The 20,382-nt window shown below is 43.0% G+C and overlaps 2 protein-coding genes across 8 annotated transcripts in view; one reads left to right on the forward strand and one right to left on the reverse strand.

The window, feature by feature from the left end:
* Positions 1–17,363, forward strand: part of WDR34 (WD repeat domain 34) — a 30,280-nt gene extending 12,917 nt beyond the window's left edge. Inside the window, exons 3-9 of the mRNA XM_027869322.1 lie at positions 6,517–6,626; positions 10,877–11,034; positions 11,728–11,837; positions 13,323–13,490; positions 14,121–14,353; positions 16,283–16,440; positions 16,913–17,363. Of these exons, the coding sequence (XP_027725123.1) occupies positions 6,517–6,626; positions 10,877–11,034; positions 11,728–11,837; positions 13,323–13,490; positions 14,121–14,353; positions 16,283–16,440; positions 16,913–17,151 (1,176 nt within the window). The 3' untranslated portion in view covers positions 17,152–17,363. The remainder of the gene's footprint in view (positions 1–6,516; positions 6,627–10,876; positions 11,035–11,727; positions 11,838–13,322; positions 13,491–14,120; positions 14,354–16,282; positions 16,441–16,912) is intronic.
* The window catches only part of SPTAN1 (spectrin alpha, non-erythrocytic 1), a 61,747-nt gene continuing 58,725 nt past the window's right edge, over positions 17,361–20,382 (reverse strand). For all 7 annotated transcript variants that reach the window (XM_027869320.1, XM_027869319.1, XM_027869318.1 and 4 more), the window contains 6 exons: positions 20,062–20,116; positions 19,526–19,722; positions 19,142–19,195; positions 18,880–19,026; positions 18,599–18,746; positions 17,361–17,868 (listed from right to left, as the gene is read on the reverse strand). In XM_027869320.1, coding sequence (XP_027725121.1) covers positions 17,743–17,868; positions 18,599–18,746; positions 18,880–19,026; positions 19,142–19,195; positions 19,526–19,722; positions 20,062–20,116 — 727 coding nt within the window. In that variant the 3' untranslated portion in view covers positions 17,361–17,742. The remainder of the gene's footprint in view (positions 17,869–18,598; positions 18,747–18,879; positions 19,027–19,141; positions 19,196–19,525; positions 19,723–20,061; positions 20,117–20,382) is intronic.

Raw genomic sequence — 20,382 nt, forward strand, 5'->3', positions numbered from 1 at the left:
CTTTGAGGTCAGAATTATAAATTATAGGTTTTAGAATTTGTTTGTACATCATATGCATTTAATGGACAGAATTAAATATGCTACATCAATTCCCGAAAATCTGGGATATTTCCCTCCTCCTCCAAATTTCCATGAGATACTATGATATCTTACATTGGCAGTTAAGGGGTTGATGGGATTAGACTATGTATGATGAACTCTGCTAGTATGGCAAAGGAGAAAATAGCCTACTTGCATATTAATGAGAAATACATCTTTGAGTCAAGAGAGTCGAAAAAAGATGTCAGTAAACCAACTAAAACAGAAAAGGGCTTATTTTAAATATATCCACAACTTAAAACTAAGTCACAGAGATTGACAAGTCCCTGAGGCCAGTATCTGATTTTCATAGTGATTTTAAGAATTTCCAAGAGAAGCTGCTAACAGGTACTGCCAGGTCTTTACTCTGCAGCCTCTTCTGTGTATATGGCTACATTATTTCCACAAAAAAATTTAATTTTTAAAATTTAAATTTAAACCCAATTCCTGCTATGTTCAGACTTTCATCTAAGATGTTACTAAGATCATGATTAGGAAAGATCTTTGGGGGTGCGCATCATCCTATCTAGTAGCATGACACAGGTATTGATAAATTCAAGGACACATTAATTAGTGTTATGAGACTAGGGACCCAATCTTTGAGTGTATAAGAGAAATTATTGCAAATACTATGTTCTTTGTCCTTTCTTTCTCTGATGGGGCTTAAGTGAAGGAGAAAAGATTCATCATCTAGTTTGTGCTCAGGCCTAGCTTGGTTCTTCATACTGAGACTTGAGATACAGTGATCTGGAAAATTTCCTTAGCTTGTTCTGGGTTGGAAGTCCACAACTTTGTAGGGGAGTGAGGGCCACTGGAGGTAGGTGAATCTTGGATATGGGATCTGTTAATATAATCCTATTTCATTTCTTACTCTGCATTCATCTGTATACATTGTTTAATCAATTTTGAATCCATAAGATTTTTGTTTTTCTGGAAAACGTACTGGCTTCATTTATAATGTGCTGCTTTTCTCTGATGGTGTCCTCCCTCTGCCCCAATGCATGCTACCTCCTTGCAAGCCTGAAAATCCTGTGGTACAGGCTGAGAACTTCTTGTCATGTTGCTGTTGTCATCTCTGAGTCCCCCCTGTGCTTTCTCCAATCCTCCTTAAACAAGGTCCTCATCAAGATTGTGAAGTAGACTTATCAACTGTGTCTATCACACCTCCCCCCGCCCCAAACACACACATACACAGACAGTACCGGGGTGAGAAGAGGGAGCATCTGGAGCTTTATGGAGCCAGCGCGGACAGACCAGGGACTGGTGTGATGCTCTATTTTTTACATCACTTTCACTTCCCAATGACTTTCCTTCTCCCCCAAAAGAACCCTCTCTTATAAGAAATAAATACAGTTTAGTGAAACAAATGAACATATTGGCCGTGTTTGAAATTGTATGCCTCATTCTGCAAGTATAATCCAACATCTTCCTCTCTGCCAGAAACTGAGGATGGGCTTCACTTTCAGTCTTTTGAAGTCCTTACTACTCAATGTATTGATTGAGAGCTCTGAAGGCTTTCACTGTTCTTTTCCTACACTTTATTGTGGTCAGTATGTAAATGATTCTCCTGGCTCTGCTTACTTCATACAAGTCTCCCCAAGTCTCACTGAATTCTTCAAAAATAATACTTCCTTAAAAATTCACGGTCATCTTTGTGAAACATCCATTGTTGGACCATACCTTGTAGATGCTGAAGTATACAAGGCTGTTTGTCCCTAAGCTAAATGGTGCTCGATCATTGTGCTTTTGGAGTTTTGCATTTGCTTTTTGAATTTTCATCTGCTTTTTAAAAACCGTATTTTTCCCCATGAATTTGTTTCATTCTATTGTTCAGCATGTGTGATTCTTCTAGATTTGTGCTATTGTGAAGAGTATCTTCCAGTAGACTCCTTCCCTTTACTGACTTCCCCCAGAAACAAACAGACTAACCTTCTACCCCCACATGCTTTGGTTATTTCCTTGGGATTTTTTTTCCTTAAAGAGGAATTAATGTTTGCTTGTGTGTGTGTATATGCGCGAACATGCATGCATGTAAATCTCAGAGGGCCCTTGATTTATTTTTAGCATTTAATTTGTTTCTTCTACCCCCCATTTAATTAAAATTTTTCCAATTAACAAACATTATTTTCCTCTTCCACTCACCCCTCCCTCAGATGAACAATAAAAAAAGAAAAAGGAAACTCTTATAACAAATATGCATTGTCAAACAAAACAAATTCCCACATTGGCTATGTGCAGAAATATATGTCTCACTCTAAATTAAAAGTTCATCACTTCTCTTTGGTCTCTGGAAGCATGATTCATCAGTGCCTTCATCAGAGATCTAAAATCTCTTAAAGTAGTTTTTCTTTGTAATATTTTCATTGTATAACTTGTTCTCCTAATTCTGCTCACTTCAGTACACATCATTTCATAGAGATCTTTTCAGTTTCCCCAGAAACTTTCAATTTCTTCATGTCTCATGGCATAGCAGTGTTCCATTACATTCACATACCATAATTTGTTTAACTGTTCCCAATTAAGTGGACATGCCTTTAATTTCTAGGTCTTTCCTATTATGAAAAGAGCTACTGTAAATATTTTTGTATATATGGGTCTTTTCATCATTTTTAAATTTCTTTGGGTATAGGCCTAGTAGTGGTATCATTGTATAACAGTTTAATGACTTTTTGAGTATAATTCCAAATTGCTGTCCAGAATGGCTGTACCATTTCACAGCTCTGTCATCATCATTCTCATCCTTATCAAATATAATATAATGTAATATAATGTAATGTAATATAATATAAGGTAATATAATATAATGTAATAATATATGATATGATATGAGTTAATATGATATGATATAATATGATGTGGTATGTGATGTGATGATATGACATATGATGTAATATATTATGGCATAACATAATATAATAATATAATTAAAATATATAACTGTATAAATAGAATCATAATATGCACTACCATTTAATTATTACTTATATTAATAACAGTAACTAGCATTTATATAGTACTTTAAGGCTTTTTAAAAATTTATTTATTTTGAGTTATTAACAATCACTTCTATAAGCTTTTGAGTTTTAAATTTTTCTTTCCTCCCTACCTCCCTCTCCAATATGGCACGCAATCTGATATAGGCTATACATATACATTCCTATTAATCACATTTTCACATTAGTCATGTTGTATAAGGAAGAATTAGAACCAATAGAAAGAGGAAATGAAACAAAATGGAAGAAAAAAAAGAGCAAATGGTACGCTTTGATCTTCATTGAAACTCCATAGTTCTTTCTTTGGATGTGGACAGCATTTTCCATCATGAGACTTTTAGAGGTGTCTTAGATCCTTGCATTCCTTTTTTCTTTTTCTTTTTTCTTTTTTTTAAGCAATTGTGGTTAAGTGACTTGCCCAGGGTCACACAGCTAGTAAGTGTCAAGTGTTTGGTCTGAGGCTAGATTTGAACTCAGGTCCTCCTGACTTCAGGGCCGGTGCTCTATCCACTCCGCCACCTAGCTTCCCCAGATCCTTGCATTCCTGAGAAGGGCTAAGTCTATCAAAGTTAGTCATTGCACAAGGTGGCTGTTACTGTGTACAACGTTCTCCTGGTTCTGCTCACTTTGCTTAGCATCAGTCCATACAAGTCTTTCCAGGTTTTTCTGAAGTCTGCCTGCTCATCATTTCTTACAGCACAATAGAATTCCATTACATTCATATACCACAACTTGTTCAGTCATTCCCCAATTGATGAGCATGCCCTCAATTTCCAATTCTTTGCCACCACAAAAAGAGCTACTATAAATATTTTTGTACATGTGGGTCCTTTTCCCATTTTTCTGGTCTCTTTGGGATACAGCCCTAGAAGTGCTTTAAGATTTGCAAAGCACTTTTTGCATGTTAGCTCACTTTATCTTCATGATAACCCTGAGACATGCTATTATGATCTCTGTAGATGCAGACAAGTTAAGTCATTTGCCCAGGGTCACATGGCTAGTAGGTATCTGAGGCAGGATTTGAATTAAGGACTTCCTGACTTTAGGTCTGGCATTCCATTGAACCACATAGCTATATTAACAATACATTAGTGTGCCTGTTCCTAGTAAGTCCTCCAACATTTGTCATTTTCCTTTTTTGTCATATCTGCCAAGCTGACAGGTATGAGGAGTGACTTTAATTTGCATTTCTCTAATTATTAGTGATTAGTAATATTTTTACACATGGTTATTGATAGATTGGATTTTTTCTTTAGAAACTTCATATTCTTTAACCATTAACTGGGCAACGGCTGTGATTCTTATAAATTTGAATCAGTTCCTTATTTATCTTAGAAATGAGACCTTTGTCAGAGAAACTTGCTGCAAAAAGTTTTTCCTTGTTACCTGTTTCCTTTCTAATTTTAACTGCATTGCTATTGTTTGTGTAAACACTTTTAAAATTTTATATGATCAAAATTGGCCATTTTATCTTCTCTTAGCCTCTCTTTTTTGGCCCTAAATGTTTTCCTTACTTATAGATCTGAAGGGTTAGGGGACTCCTTCCCTTCTCCCTCCAAGCCTTCCACTTTTTGGTTGTTTCATTAGAGTCTTGTCGTTGCTACCATCATAACATCTCTCGAAGCTCTCCTTTCCTTTCCTGAGACTGTCCCTACCCTGGTGCCAGCCTTCATCACCTCGAGCCTGGACTGTTGCAATAGGCTGCTGGTTGTTCTCCCTACCTCCAGCCTCCCCCCACTCCAGGCCACCCTCCCCTCAGCTGTCAAAGTGGTCATCCTCAAGCAGAGGTCTGACTGTGCCATCTCCTACTCAGTAAACTCCAGTGGCTCCCTATTACCTCCAGGATCAAATATAAAATTCTCTGTTGGCTTTTAAAGCCCTTCACAACTGGCTCTTTCCTACTCTTCTAGTCTTCTTTACACTTTCCTCCCCCCTTTGTACTCTGTGACCTAGTGACCTCAGTCTTCTTGCTTTTCTTCACACACAATACTACATGTCCCAGCTCTGCCTTTTTCCCTGGCTGTCCCATTTACCCAACCTTAATCACCGAATGGGTGTAGCCTCAGACAAACTGAGACCTGTTAAAGACCTTAGCTTGGGAAGGCCAAGTTCTCCCACTGCATCCTGGGCCATCTCCAGTCATCCTGATCAATTATCAGCCGTTGGGCCCAGATAGCTCTGGAGGAGAAGGTGAGGCTGGCGACTTTGCCCAGCCCTCCCTCACTTCAATCCAATTCACTTACATGTCATGGCATCACCTCCCTGATGTCATGGTCCTCTTGGAGAACAATGGACAAACAACGACAACAACAACTTCCTCTTGGTCCCCTTCCTTGTTTTTCTGGCTTCATTAACATCTCAGCTCAAGTCCTACTTTTTGTAAGAGGCTCTTCCAGTTCCCTCTTAATGCTGGTGCCTTCCCTCTGTGATTGCCTTCAATTTAATCTGTCTGTATCTTCATGTTGTCTCCCCCAGTAAATGTGAGCTCCTTGAGGGCAGGGTTTATTTTTGCCTCTCTTTGTATCCCCAGCATTTAGCACAGTGCCTGGCATTTAGTAAGTATTTAGTAAATGTTGCATTTGTTCCCCAAGGTGGAATTACTTTTGTTTTTTACAATTTTTCTGTGATTTACCTTATTGTCAAGATGCCATCTATCACTCATAGGATTGTAAAAGATGGTTAGGATTTCAGGAATCATTTAGTCTGACTTGTAGCTAGAGAAGATTTCTTTGTAACTACAGTGTAGCAATAGTGCTACATGTGTGCTACATGCTTGCTACAGTGGCCCGCCTTCCTGTTTCTGATTTGCTCCCCCTAGGGAGTAATGCTAATAAATATTTAAGGATAGGGACTGGACCTGGAATTTTATTGATATGAGTAATTTCTGGATGAAGATTTTCCTATACCAATACAGATTGGCACCTTTTCTTCAATTTATGGCCTAGGAGATTTGACTTGAGCCTTGAGAGGTTAAGTGATTTGCCCAAGGTCACATAGCCAAACTGTCAGCTGTGGGACTTGAACCCAAGTCTTTCTGACTTGCAGCCAGGAGTTCTCCATTCACTTAGTATACTGCCTTTCTGCTGAGTAGATCTCTAAGCTGGTTAGAATAGTGCATAAAATAGGGGCCCGCAGAGTGTGATGGGCTTCAGTGAGGAAAAGCAAGATGTGTTAGTGCATTGACTTGGTGACCTAGTTGTTTAGAGGACTTTTGGACTTCTTTCATAGTACTTTGCTTTGTTCCGCATAGAAGATGCATTAACTATTTGACTGTTTTTCTCTCTTGTGCAGAGCAGAAATATCAGGGAAACATTTGGAGCAGGCTTGTAAAATCTCTGTATTTCTTTGCAAGGTTGCATTCTTCAATCTGGAAGGGGCTTCACTTCGGGCACAGAGATGCCTCATCCCCCTGGGCTAAGGAACATGTGACTTTTTTGTTTGGCAGGTGACCTGCCAGCACACCCTGTGCTACCCCCTGGCCCAGGCTCAGAAGCTGCAGGTGACCAGCGTCTCCTGGAATGCCACTGGCTCAGTGGTGGCATGTTCCTATGGTCGGTGAGTATCTGTGAGGGGGACATTTGGAGCTTAAACTAATTTGGGGCTTAAGCAGGGTCTAGCCTCAGCTCTGCCACTGATCTGCTTTATGATCTTGGATAAATTACTTTATCTTTCTGGACTCTGGATCTTATTTTATTATTCTCAATGCACAAAAATCTATTTTCTCCCCTTCCCCTCATTGAAAACAAAAGAAAATAGAAAAACTAAACCCTTGTAACAAACGTGCATAATCTAACAAAACAGATTCCTGCATTGGTTATGTCCAAAAATGTATATTTCATTCTGTACTCTGAGCCCATCACCTCTGTGTCAGCAGGTGGGTAGCAATATCATCAGTATCCTGGCATCATGGAGATAAGCTGGGCAAAACTTAGAAACTGACTAGAGAGAGAAGAGTCAGAGATGACTATGAAGCTGGAAACCTGAGAGACTAGAAAGCTATTGATCTCATCAACAGAACTGGGGAAGTTTGGACTGTGAATTCCATTTTGGACATGTTGAATTTAAGATGCATATAGGACATCCAGGGGCAGCTAGGTGGCGCCATAGTGCATAGAGTGCCAGGCCTGAAGTCAGGAAGACTCATCTTCCTGAGTTCAAATCTGACCTCAGACACTTACTAGCTGTGTGACTCTGGGCAAGTCACTTAACCTTGTTTGCCTCAGTGTCCTCATCTGTAAAATGAACTGGAGAAGGAAATGGCAAACCACTCCGGTGTCTTTGCAAAGAAAATCCCAAATGGGGTCATGAAGAGTTGCGCGTGATTGAAATGACTGAACAACAATAGGATATCCAAGTGGAGGGACAGTTGATAATAAAGAACTGGAGTCAGGAGAGAATTGGAGGTAGGATATATAGTTTTTGGATTTATCTGCATAGACACAATAATTGAACCCATGGGAGTGGATGAGCTCACCAAAGGAGAGCACGTAGTGAGAGAAGGCCAAGGGAAGAGGCTTGGGGGATGCCCATACTTGGGGGGCAGAGCTCCAGAAGAGGCCATCAGACTTGCAGGAAGGAAACCAGGAGAGAACGGTGGCATGGAAGTTGTGGGAGGAGAGAATGCCTGGGGAAGGGCATGGTCAGTAGCATTAAAAATTGCAGAGAGGTTGAGTAAAATGAGGTCTGAATAGAACCATTGAATTCAGTAGTTAAAAGGTTGTTGGGAACTTTTGGCGCTAGCCCATCTGCTGGTGGGATCAGAAACCAGATTTCAGTGAACACCTCCATTGGTGAAGAATTCACCATTTCATAAGGTAGTCCGTTCCATTTTTGGACAGCACTAACTGTTTGAAAATTCTCCCTTCTATTGTACTAAATTCAGTAGTTCCAGTAAGTTCTCCCCGTTAGGGGCCAAGCAGAGTAAGTCTTTTCCGCTTGACAGCTCTCCAAAAACTTGAATGTGCCCATCCTAACTTCTCTCATCATCTCTTCTCCAGGCTAAAGATTTCTTAGTCCCTTTCCTTAATCCTTATATGGCATGCTTTTGAGTTTCCTCAGCATTCTGTTCACTCTTCTCTGGACTTGTTTTGGCCTGTCTTTGGTCTTCCTAAAACGTGGCACTCAAGCTTGAAACAGTCTTCCCGATGGGTTCTGCTCCAGGTGGAGCACAGTGGAACTGTAGCCTCCCTCATAGAGGACACTGCCCCAAAGTTCAGGCAGCTCACATGGCTGGTGCGTCACACGTGTTGGGCTTAGAGCCAGTATAACCACCAGCACTTTGACGTGACCCACCGTCTTGCTACATCTCATCCATTTTGTACTGGGAGAGCTGATTTTTTGAACCCAAGTGCAAGAGAGAGTATTTATCCCTTTGATTACATTCACTCCATCATCCTAGGCTGCTGAAATTCTTTTGGATCCCAGTTCTGTCAGCTACCCTATAGGTCATCTTTATCATTTTGTGTATCACCAATGGGTGATAAGCATGCCATCTATGTCTTCATTTAAACCACTGATAAAAATGTTGAACAGTATGTGTCACTTTCAGCTTGAATACATTGTGATCCTTTTAACTTGTCCATTTGCTAGGCTGGGCCAGGCCAGTCAGAAAGCAGGGATGTGAGAGAGTATTGGAGAGGGGATGGGGTCTGTTTACTCAGAACAAGGATCTTCCTGGCCCCCAGGACCTAGTGGGTTATTGTTACTGTTGTTGCTGCTGCTGTTACTATTATTACCATTATTTCTACTTCATCTTCAGTGGGATTCAGATGGAAATGGTCCTGGGACAAGTTGCCATCGTGCTAGTATTCTTTAATATTTAATGTTTTATTGCACAGGTAATTAAAGTAGCTGTTTTTTTTGTTGTTGAGTAAAAGTATTGGGATGTTTAGCTCATCCTCTGTAGGTTTGCTGAAAGCATCCTTGGCACAACTTCAGAAACAGGTAGGACAAGATGACATGTACCGACCTCATCCTGTTTTAACATAACATTGACCTCCTCTGCTAGATCTCTATATTTTGAAAGCTATTTATTGCATGTAACTTGGAGATTTTGAATAATGGCTACGGAGAGCTCTATTAAAAACATTGTTCATTTTTAATGGATTAGGGTTATATCCTATCATTTATTACTATAAGCCCTAAAAATATAATAAAATACATTATAATAATTATATAAAATACAACAATAAACAACTGATATTTATATAGCAATTTAAAGTTTGCCAAATACCTTCATATACTTTATATACATTATCTCAAAACTACCTTAAGAGATATTGAAGATACTATTATTCCCATTTTACAGGTTAAAAATTGAGGATCAGAGAGTTTAAGTGAGTTGCCCACAGCTCATAAGTATCAGAGGTGGCTTTTGAACCCATGTTCTGGACTCACAGTTCCTCTGAAGTTTCAAAGATTCTTAGCTCAGGTGAGGCTGTAGCTCTCACACCTTCCTCCCTGGGCTTTTATTTGTACAGCTTAGGTCAGCTTATGTCTCTGCTGCTTGGAGGGTTTTTTTTTAATTTTTTGAGCTAAGTCTTAGCCTAAAAATAAGTTTTTATAAATGTCTTGTTTTTTACATCACCATAGTTCTCCCCAATATCCCTCACCCTCTCCCAGAGAGCCATCACATATAGCAAATAATATTTTTTAAAGATAAAGAAAGAAAAAAGGAAAAAAATCAGCACAACTGATCAATACCTCGAAAAAGTCCAAAAACATGAATGGGTAATTTCTCTGGCTGGACCTCTCACCTCCATGAAGGAGCAGGTTGGGTGTGTCCTCTCATATCTCTCTAAAGTTTGATTTAAATTTAGAGAAATAGGGGAGATTAGGGAGACTTTTAATTTGATTTGATCACAATCAGAGCTACCCGGGGTTAACCTACTGCTGCTGAGGAACTGAATTTATAATCCAGGGAAGATTCTTACCTCAGTTGCCTATCAACTCACTGTCTTCCCAAGGAATTTTGGGGAGGTGGACAAGGAATAAGGGATAAGGACAAGGGACATTGCATCATTGCCCTGGAACCAGAAGCCAAATTAGGTTCTTTGTTCCCCCCTATTTTGCCCCATTCCTGGTTCAGCCCACAAGTCCCAGCCACTGACTTTGAAGGTATTCTACTTCAGAGGAAGCAAATGAGTAGAGTGTGTTTGAAGGAATACTGTCCTGGGAATCAGGAGGCTTGATTTTTGCCATGATGCTCCCTTGTGTACCTTGGGCACTGATCAATACCTCTGATCAATATGCTCACTGTCCGTCCTGCCTGCTCTGTTTTTTGTCTGTTCTCCCTGGGCTGTTTCCTTGTGACCAGAGGGTGTTGTGTCTGTCTGTTAGTGGAGCCTGATCTGTGAGTTGGTACAGCTTGTTGGTGTGTGATAGATGGAGGCAGGACAGGTGCATGTGCATGTCTATGCACCATTTCCTTGGGATAGAGACAGTGTAGGGATCTCAAATCAATGAAAATCAGTTAAAGGTCAAAAGGAGTTCTTGGCTTATTGCAGTAGTGTTCCCCATAGAATTTACCTACCCTTGGCATGTTTTGAGTGACTTCTGTCTCCTGACATCCTAAAATGCTAACATGTTGAAATTATTTGTTTAATGGGAGGACATAGTCTTGACCACCCAGTCTTGCTTTCTAGGAGTGGGGAAAACTGAGGCTTAAAATCCTGTCTAGGGTATGTGTGTCTGCTGTAAGATGAAGGTCCTTTCTCAAGTCTCTGGAGTTGATATGAAACCTCTAATAAGCAAATGGGAACAACTGGTAGGAAGCACCATTTCTCTGCCTCTTCCTCCCCCATCAGTTTAGATGATGGTGACTGGAGCACTGAGAAGTCTTTTGTGTGCAGCTGGAACCTGGATCGTCGGGGGCTGAACCCCAGCCAACCTTCTGCTGTGGTGGAGGTGCCCAGCTCAGTCATGTGCTTAGCGTTCCATCCAACTCAGCCCTCTCACATTGCAGGTGAGCCCCACTCTAGCTTTTCTTGCTTATCCTAATGACCAACACTTTGTTCTTTTCCAGTGTGGCTCCCACCCTCCCAAGTCCTTATCCCTTCCTCCTCAAAATGGGCAGACAGAAGGGCCTGTGGGAAAAATGGATAAACTACTGTGGGCATAACATCATGCTAGGTGTTGTGGAGGATTTAGTTCAATTCAATAACTATCAAATGCCTGTGCCATGCAAGGCAATATGTGCTCAGGGTATAAAGACAAGGAACAGTAAAAATGGTCTTATCTTCAAGGAACTTACATACAGATAATGAAATACAAGATAATTTGGAGAGGGTGGCCCCTGAACTTAGCCTTGAAAGCATCTAAGCATTTTAAGAGGCAAAGGTGAGCAGAGGGCATGCATTCCAGCCCTGGGCCAGTCTGCACCAAGGCTGCTCATCAGGGAAGCTAGAATGTGCCTGATGCTGGTGGAGGCCACAGTAGAAAGAGGAAGCACTCTTAAGACTTGAGGTGGGTCTTGAAGGATATGTGGACCATGAAAGGTAGCAGTGGAACTACACACAGGAAATGGGGTGGTTTTCATGTTTATCTTCTATGTGTGTTTTAGAATGTGGCATGGGGGAAGGGGCTTAGAAGGCAACAGGAAATTGAGGGGGTGTGAGTGTGGGTAGTCTTGCCAAAATTCCCATTCCTTTTCCCTCAGGTGGCCTCTATAGTGGGGAGGTGCTTGTTTGGGACATGAGCCGGCCTGAGGACTCCTTGCTGTGGAGAACAGGAATGACGGATGACACTCACACAGATCCCGTCTATCAGGTCAGCATGGCCCAGCTGCAGGAGACACGTGGAGTTATGTCTGATGCATAGAGGTTCCCTTTAAAGAAACAGAAGCAGCAGCTGATGGGCCTTAGCTCCTCCCTGATTCCTCTTCAAGTGTCTTAAGTGTATTTTACACATGTGTCTTACATGCATTCCCTAGGAAACAGGCTGGGAGCAGACAGGTGGTACAAATGAGCAAGTGGCATCTCTCTGACCTCCTCGTTAGGAAAGTGGTCCACGGGCTCACACTTAACCCAACAAAACGTGAAAGCCCGTCCTCCTAGGAATGAAATCACTGGGAAACGAGTAGACGTTAACTAATAACTAGGTCGGTGATCTCATCGCTCTTCGTTGTCATAACCGTCTCCACCTCCTTGCAGATGCTTCGTAGTCGCCACCCTCTGGCCCAGGTTCCTATACTAGAAATGTCTAGACACAAGTGTCACTGAGCTGTCTCCTGTTGTCCTGGCTTCTGGCTAGCATAGAATCCATAGCATGCCACTGTTTGCCTGCCCTGGGGTCTGGCGCTGTTATGAGAAAACTCCTTGGAGAAGGAGCCTCACATAGCCCATCATAGGGCACTCCGTGTGGGGATCTGAGGGGTCCAGGTTGAAGCCTGGCATGGATTTGGTGAGTGGTCCTCTCTGGCCCATTCTGCCTTCTCTTGTGTCATGGGTGAGGCATTAGAGCAGTTGACAGGGAGGTCAGTAGTGCATAATCTCCTGGGTGGAATGGAGTTTTGTGACCTTTTTTAACCTATGCCCACGGAAGGATGTCGAGGTCATACTGAAGGCCTAGGGGGCAGAACCAGGGGGACACTAGGTAGAAATTACAGGAAAGCAGGGTTAGGCTCTGAGGAAAAACATCCTAATAATCAGAACTGCTCCAGTGCTCAGTGAACTACTTAAGGAAGTACTGGGTTCTCCCATCCCTGGAAGTCTTCACACAGAAGCTTAGAGATTTTATGTTAGAGATTTCTGTTTGAGGTTTGGGTTAGGCCAGATGAGCCCTTCTAATTTTGTGATTTTCGTTCTCATGAAGGAAGGGGACATAGATTGGAGGGTAGTGTGGTTTTAGTGAGCATGTGTCTTTGCTCACAAACCTCAACTGTGGTTGCCTCCGGAGATCGCAGAAACCCAGCTCTGTCCTGGAGGATGCTGTCCGCTAGGCACCCAGGGCAGAGAAGTTAGGCTTGAGAGCCCTTAAGAACCCCTTCACTCAGTGCTAATGCCAGGCTCTGCCACTGTGGATCTGTCCTTCAGCTCTCTGGTTCTTCCTCATTTTTGCATTAGCACAGTGGGAAAAAGGAAGGGAACCAAACCCTTGGGAAGTGGGGGAAAGGATGTTAGCTACTTCCTCAGTCAAGGATCCTATGTGCCACTGAGGTGGCCTCTTTCCATTCCCTGCTCCTTGTTGGGCCTCTGCCCACTCTGCCATCTCCATCTCCAGCTGTGTTTCTTCCTTCTCTTGTGGTCTGCACAGGTTGCCTGGCTGCCTGAACCCCGGCACAGCCACCGCTTCCAGCTGTTGAGTGTCTCCACAGATGGGAAGGTGCTGCTGTGGCAGGCAGTTGGTTCAGGGCAGCTGCAGTTGACAGAAGGCTTTGCTCTAGTCATCCAGCAGATCCCCCGAAACACAAAACTGAAGAAGGTGAGCGGGGCCAAGGCTGATATGGAGGGGCCAGGCTTGAGGAAAGGGACCAAGGACATCCTCATGGACCTAGTGTGAAGTTTCTCTCCATGAAATATAAGACCCAATCAGAACTGGTAGTGCCTGTGACCCTCTCCGGCTTGCCTAAACACTAAGGAGGTGGGGAGTCTACTATGGGAAATGCTTCCATTGGTACTGGGGAAGTAGCAGGTAATACCAAGTGGAGGAAAAGGAGGGTGGAGGCTGAAGAGATAGGCTCCTGCCCATGTCTGAACCCACAGAGGCCTAACCCGGCTGGTGACTCCTTGGAAAACAGGGTTGGGCTATAGGACGAATTCTGAGCAACAAGGAAGGAAGTTGGAGGTCTAGTCCTAGTTCTGTCTTCCAAAGCCATGTCTAAAACATGGTCTAGTGGAGGGAACACTGAACTTGATAGTCAGGAAGTTGTGGTCCCTGGTTTATACTAACTGTAAAAACTTTAACCAGATCCCTTCAAAGAAAGGGGCTGGCCTCGACACTCTCTGGTGTCCCTCTGGCTCTCTGATGTCTTCACATGGAGAGATGGGTAGTGTTTGCTGCTGCTGGCCAGAGCGATTTGGGGTTGACCCTCCTATTGCTGTCTTCCTGTAGCCTACCCGGGGTGAAACAGAGGTAGGGGTCACCGCCCTAGCCTTCTCCAGCTTTGACCCCAGCTTGTTTATCCTGGGCACCGAAGGTGGCTTCCCACTCAAATGTTCGACGGCAGTGGAAGTGGCAGCCCTTACCCGAATGCCCAGCTCCCTGCCACTCCGAGCGCCTGCCCAGTTTACCTTCTCTCCTCATGGTGGCCCCATCTACTCTGTGAGCTGCTCACCCTTCCACAGGTAAGGTCCAGGTGTTCCTCAGAGCCAAGCAAGTACGTAGCTTCTTAAATTGTAGGTTGTGGCCCACAGTTTTAAGAAGCGCTAAACACTTAACCCCAATTGCCTTAAAAAAAAAAAAAAAAGAAGCGCTAAAGGGGTCTTGAGTGGAAAAAGTTTAAGAAGCCTTGGGTTAGAGCAGGGGTTCTTAAACTTGAGGTCCAGGAACTTTTTTTTTCCATATTTCAATAACTGAACTGCAGTATAATTGGTTTTCTTTGTGATGCTATGTATTTTATTTTATTCTGAGAAGGGATTCATAGGCTTCACCAGACTGCCAAAAGAAGGGTCCAAGGACCCAAATTAAGAATGCTTGTTCAAAGGGCCCTTTGGCAAGTCACTCCTTTTTGCTCAATGGGGTTGGTGGATGAATTCCTCTTTCCCTTCTTAGGAAAGGCTTCCTTTAATGATTCAGATCCCCTACTCCCTTCTGTGTGGACGAGCAGAATAATCTTTTTTTTTTTAAAGATACATTTTATTTTATTTTTTGCTAAGGAAATGGCTTGTAGGTCATAGGCAAAAGGATTTAAGCTGATCATTACAGCACAAAGGGAAATTACGTGATTTGTATGGCATAGTTATACTTCAATACATGACACATGGATAACATGTGTATTTGTGTGTTGTGTACAGGGTGTCTACCGATTAGATTTATCAGTTTCTACACTGATGTTTCTATTCTTAGCCCAATGTAAACAAAACAGTAAACTGAGCTGCTGATATTCTCCTTAATTTGAATGTCTTAGGACACTGACATAATAGAGCTCAATCATTTCCCTTGAGAATCAGCAAGCAAAAATAGATCACCTTGTAAGATTCAACAAATGCCATCATGGATCTTAGATACAGGAGTATGGTGTGAGAGTCAGACACAGGGAGAAACAAAGACAGAGAGATGAACCCCTCACAGTGCTGGTGTGTACAGGTTCAGATAGAATAATGTTTCTAAAGATTAGGGGGATGTAGAGTGTGGTGCAGAGCCATGGGCTTGGGGTGGAGATCTGAGTGAGGGTCCAGCTCAGACACATTTGCTGTGGCACCTTGGGCCAGGTGTGCACGACTGAATGACTGAGCAGCTTGGGTCAGTCACTTATCCTCATTTCCTCATCTATAAAATGAGGAAGATGGACTCTATGATTCTGTGACCCACTCAGTTTTAATTAAAGGCCCTCTCAAATCTTGGCTGCGTTCACTCTTCCCTTATGTGAACCCAAAGTCTACTTGAGCACGCTTTACCTTTTGCTTCCATGTCTTTGCTCACATCACTTTTCCCCCCTCTTTTTTCATATATTACCCACTCATCAGGGCTCAGGTCAAGTCCCACTTCTATGCTAATACCTGCTATTGTGGCTGTTTATAGTTCAGTTATTTTTTCAGTTGTGTCTGCAACCCCAGTTGAGGTTTTCTTACCAGATACTGGAGTGGTTCGCCATATCCTTCTCCAGCTCATTTTTCAGATGAGGAAACTGAAGCAAACAGGGTTAAGTGACTTGCCCAGGGTCACATTGCTAGGAAGTGTCCTGAGGTCAGATTGGAACCCAGGAACATGGGTCTTTCTGACTCCAGGCCAGGTGCTCTATCCGTTGTGCTACCTAGCTGCCCACCATGGCTCTTCAGCTTCCTGAATTTCCATGGTACTCACTTTGGGTTCTACTCAATAGCATTTATATCGGAGAATATTAATATAGCATATACTGCTTATTGTTATTTATCTTTGCAAGGTGTCTTGTAATCTTTTGTACATTAGGAAATGTTGGGAGATAAAACACAGGCCCAGCATACTGGCGTTGTTTAGCATTTTTGCTGCCTTTTAGTACGGAAGACCAGGTTTTTGGGTATGTATATTGACAAAGGCCCACTGGGTAGACTGACTTGCTCCCTTCTTTCCCCTAGGAACTTGTTTCTGAGTGCTGGGACAGATGGGCACATCCACCTCTATTCCATGCTGCAGGCCCAGCCCTTGACGTCTCTCCAGCTATCCCACAAGTACTTGTTTAGCGTTCGCTGGTCTCCTGTCCGTCCCTTGGTCTTTGCTGCTGCCTCCGGGGAAGGTAAGAAGGCTTTCCTTTGTTTTAGGAAGCCTAATTGTTTAGGATAAACTCCTTCTCCCATTCCTCTTTTAAATCACCCATGGAAAGAGACAGCAGCTTACTTCTAGACAATTTAGTTCTCATTTCTTTCTTTTTTTTGGTGAGGGATTTGGGGTTAAGTGACTTGCCCAGAGTCACACAGCTAGTGAGTGTTGTGTGTGAGGCCACATTTGAACTCGGGTCCTCCTGACTCCAGGGCTGGTGGTTGAAGTTCTCGTTTCTTCATTAGAATATGGAATGAGATTGTCAAAGCTATAGCAATTTTAGTTGATTTTAATTCTGGGTCTGTGTTTCTGGAAGCCTGGCTTTAGATGGTAGGGTGCAAAGAGGAAAATTGCTTCTTACCTTTTTGACTCAGAACAGACTCATCTTTAAAGCCAAGTGAGAGAGTTCCTGTCCTCAAAGAGTTTACATTTTCACCTTTTTCTTAAAGGGGACATACAGCTGTTTGATCTCAGAAAGAGCTCCCAGAAGCCCACAGTTTCTATCAAGCAAACCCCAGATGAAAGCCCAGTATACTGTCTGGAATTCAATCTTCAACAGACTAATCTCCTGGCTGCTGGGGATGCCAAAGGTGTTGTAAAGATATGGCAGCTGAGCACAGAGTTCACAGAACAAGCACCCCGGGAAACCGAAGACTTGGACCAATTGGCAACTGAGGTGGCCAGCTGAGGACACCAGGCTTCCCTTTTGCCAGGTGGCAGTGATGAGCAGAAGCGAGCCGCATAGGGCCTTTATACTGCTTACCCATGGCACAAGGAATGCTGTTCAAGGCTTGGAGAATTCTGCTCCTATGAGCAGATACTTGAGTTTTTGGGTGTTCCTCAGATATAATATACATAAAGACTAACATTTGCTAATGATTAAAAAAGAAAAAAAGCTTTTTTGGGGGATGAATCATTTATTTATCTTTTGCATACAGAAAATTGGGAGGAAACAGGAATGAAGTGAAGCCAGCTTTATAGAATTTTTCCCCTTTAGGTCTGGTTGGGGCAAGCCGGTTTTAGGACATATAGGAGACAGGGTGGAATCCCAAATTTTACACATATATCTCCTGACACTGATCCAGCCATTTCAACTGGACTCAACATTTTATTGAAGCACCGTTTTCTCTAATATCCCCAAGCTAAGCAGGTTTAAGGTTACATTTGGAAGTAACACTGTCTGAATTTTTTTTCCTTTAAGAGCACAAAGATGGACAGACATGCAGTGAGGCAGCAAGACGAGCAGTGTTTGGCTGTGGCTAACACTAGGGGTTGTGGATCAATTCACAAAGAGAGAACGGGTAAATTCTACGTAGTCAAAAGCAGAGGGGAGTTCACGGCCCTTGCCATCAACATAGGGCTTCATGTGTGAGATGCAGTAGTCTGCTTGCTCCCGTGTCAGATTCTGAAAGGGGAAAAGAAAAGAGAGAGATTAGGGCTGGCATCACCTCACCCCGAGTACAAGGAAGCTCAACTTTTGTCTCTAACCAGCACTGACTCTAGCTGTGGAGGGCAGAATCTCTTGGGAGCCCCACTTATTGGTTCCTCATTACACAGAAGAATGATGACACAAATGATGACACTTTTTAGAAGACTATAGAACTGACAGTCTGCAGACTTAGTCAATGGAGACCACAATCCCTGCACAGAGCTGATCAGAATATCAGTGAGAAAATCATGACCTCCTAAGTACATGAATTGGTTGAGAGGTAGCTTCTAGTCCAGATTCTACCACTGACCAACTGGCTTTATGGTAAAGTCACAAAGGCACAAGAGGCTGTTACCAGTATTTCAAGGGGGGACATTCCCTAAAGGGTGTTGTTAGAAGTGCTTTAAAAATGTTCAGTGCTAGCATATAAGGTTTTGGTATATCCTGTTTTTAGACCTGATAAGGTATGTTCAGTCTGCAGCTTACAGGAAGATAGATTCTGGCTCAGTGGAAAGAGTATATATAACAGACATGGAATGGGGCTGCCTTGTGAGATTCCCGTCACTGGTGATGCTCAAATTCTCCACCCTGGCCTCAGTGTGATTCATTATAAAACCCAGTGATGGAAGCTTCCATTCTCTTCCTGAGACAAGAACGCCCAACAGTCAGTCACCTGGTGGATCAGAGTCATGCATTTCACGCATACCTGGTACAATTCTTCCTTGGTCACATAGGGTTTTCCCTCAGAACTGAGGGCACGGAAAGCACTCTCAATCTCCTCGCTGGATTTGACATTTTCAGTCTCTCGGCTTATCATAAAAGCCATGTATTCTTGCAGTGATACATGGCCATCCCTGGGAAAGGAACAAAGGGAAATGAGTAAAACAATAGAGCATCCATCCTAGAGACTGTGAACGTGTTTTAGCCTGGACATCACCCTGCATGATCCTGTGGCTCCTGCCCACTTATTGTGTTCTGGAATTGTACCTGTTTGGATCCACAGTGTCAAGGATAGCTTCAAACTCAGGGTCTGGTTCTCCTTCTTCCACCATAGGCAGGTCATAGCCCAGGGAACGCAAGCAAGATTTAAACTCTTGGTGATTGAGTCGACCAGATTTATCCTTGTCAAAATGTCTGGAATGCAGAGAGTCAGGGAATTAGAGTTGGCAGAATTGTGTTGGGAAGCATGAAGCCCAAAGTGACACACCTCCCTTTAGAAACCTCCCTGGGGAACTGTGGCAGTACTCACTTAAACATCATGCTGAACTCCTTCAGGGCCTCTTCAGTTACACCAGTTGTATTCCTGTGAACAAAAGCATAGTTAGGAACTTGTCCACGTAGCCCGGGCACTTGTATATGCCAGCAACTGGGTGATCACTGTTTTTTTGCCAATACAAAATTTGTCCCTTCTAAACACTTGAGTCCCTAGAGAATCCCAAAAACCAGATGACTAGCTATTAAGTGGTTGTTATATTTTCATTACTTTTCCTGTTGATCCCAAGATTATTACCCTCCTTTTATCTAAACTCTCTAAGACCCACCACCCTAAGTTTTCATGAGAAGTAATGAAGGAATTTCTTCTCATTCACCATAAAGCAGCCTAACATCTGGGGAAGACGCAGTAGAGGCATACCTGGCCTGGATCTGCTGCTCCAGGTTGTGCTGCATTCGCATCCCAAGTTGGTCCAATTGATCCCACTGTTGGGCCAGCCCTACAGTGCTATGCTCAGTGTATTTGTTGTCCAGGATAAGGGCTTCCTCCATGGCTGCCCCCAGGTCCTCAATCTTCTTCAGTTGACTCCTCATGGCCCGGATCTCCTGGTGCTTACGCTGTGGGTGGGAAGAGTTGGTGGTAAGGATGGCTATTCCCATATATTTTTTCACTTTTTGAGAATAAAAGGCTGTTGGATGCAGGATTTTTATTTTTACTAAAACAAGAGGCCTAGTGAAGGCATGAGGAAGAAGAAAAGAATCCCTGGTTCTCAAAGAGCAGGGCCCCCTGGCAGCCCCTGGGTGTTAAACACCTTGTGCCAAACTGTGGATCTAACTGAAGCTAAGGAGGAAAATGCCATAACCTCATGGGGGAGGAGGTGCCTGCTTTACTCCCAGGAAGCAGGGCCACTCCAGCAAGCAACTGCAGAGACCAGGAGCCATGCCTGGCACACTTACTTTAGTGGCTTCCAGCTGGGATTCCAGGGTCCCAGATTCTTCTACCATACAGGACCTAGACAAAGAAGCACGATAAACATTTTGGGAAGGAACAATGGGTTGGGGGCTTAAAATTAACCCCATCCCTTCAGGAATGAAATAATACGTTTTGCATTCCACGTAAGTCCCTTTCTTCATGGAGCACAAAACACATCTTTCATTAACTAACATCACTTCAGAAACGCCCCATGAGGTAGCTAAGGCAAATTTATCTCCATTTTATAGATTAGGAAACTGAGACTCAACAGGGATAAGGCAAGTTTGAGAATGGAGACAGGAATA

Source organism: Vombatus ursinus, unplaced genomic scaffold, assembly GCF_900497805.2.
Source record: "Vombatus ursinus unplaced genomic scaffold, bare-nosed wombat genome assembly UNPS02014793.1, whole genome shotgun sequence".
Taxonomy (NCBI): domain Eukaryota; kingdom Metazoa; phylum Chordata; class Mammalia; order Diprotodontia; family Vombatidae; genus Vombatus; species Vombatus ursinus.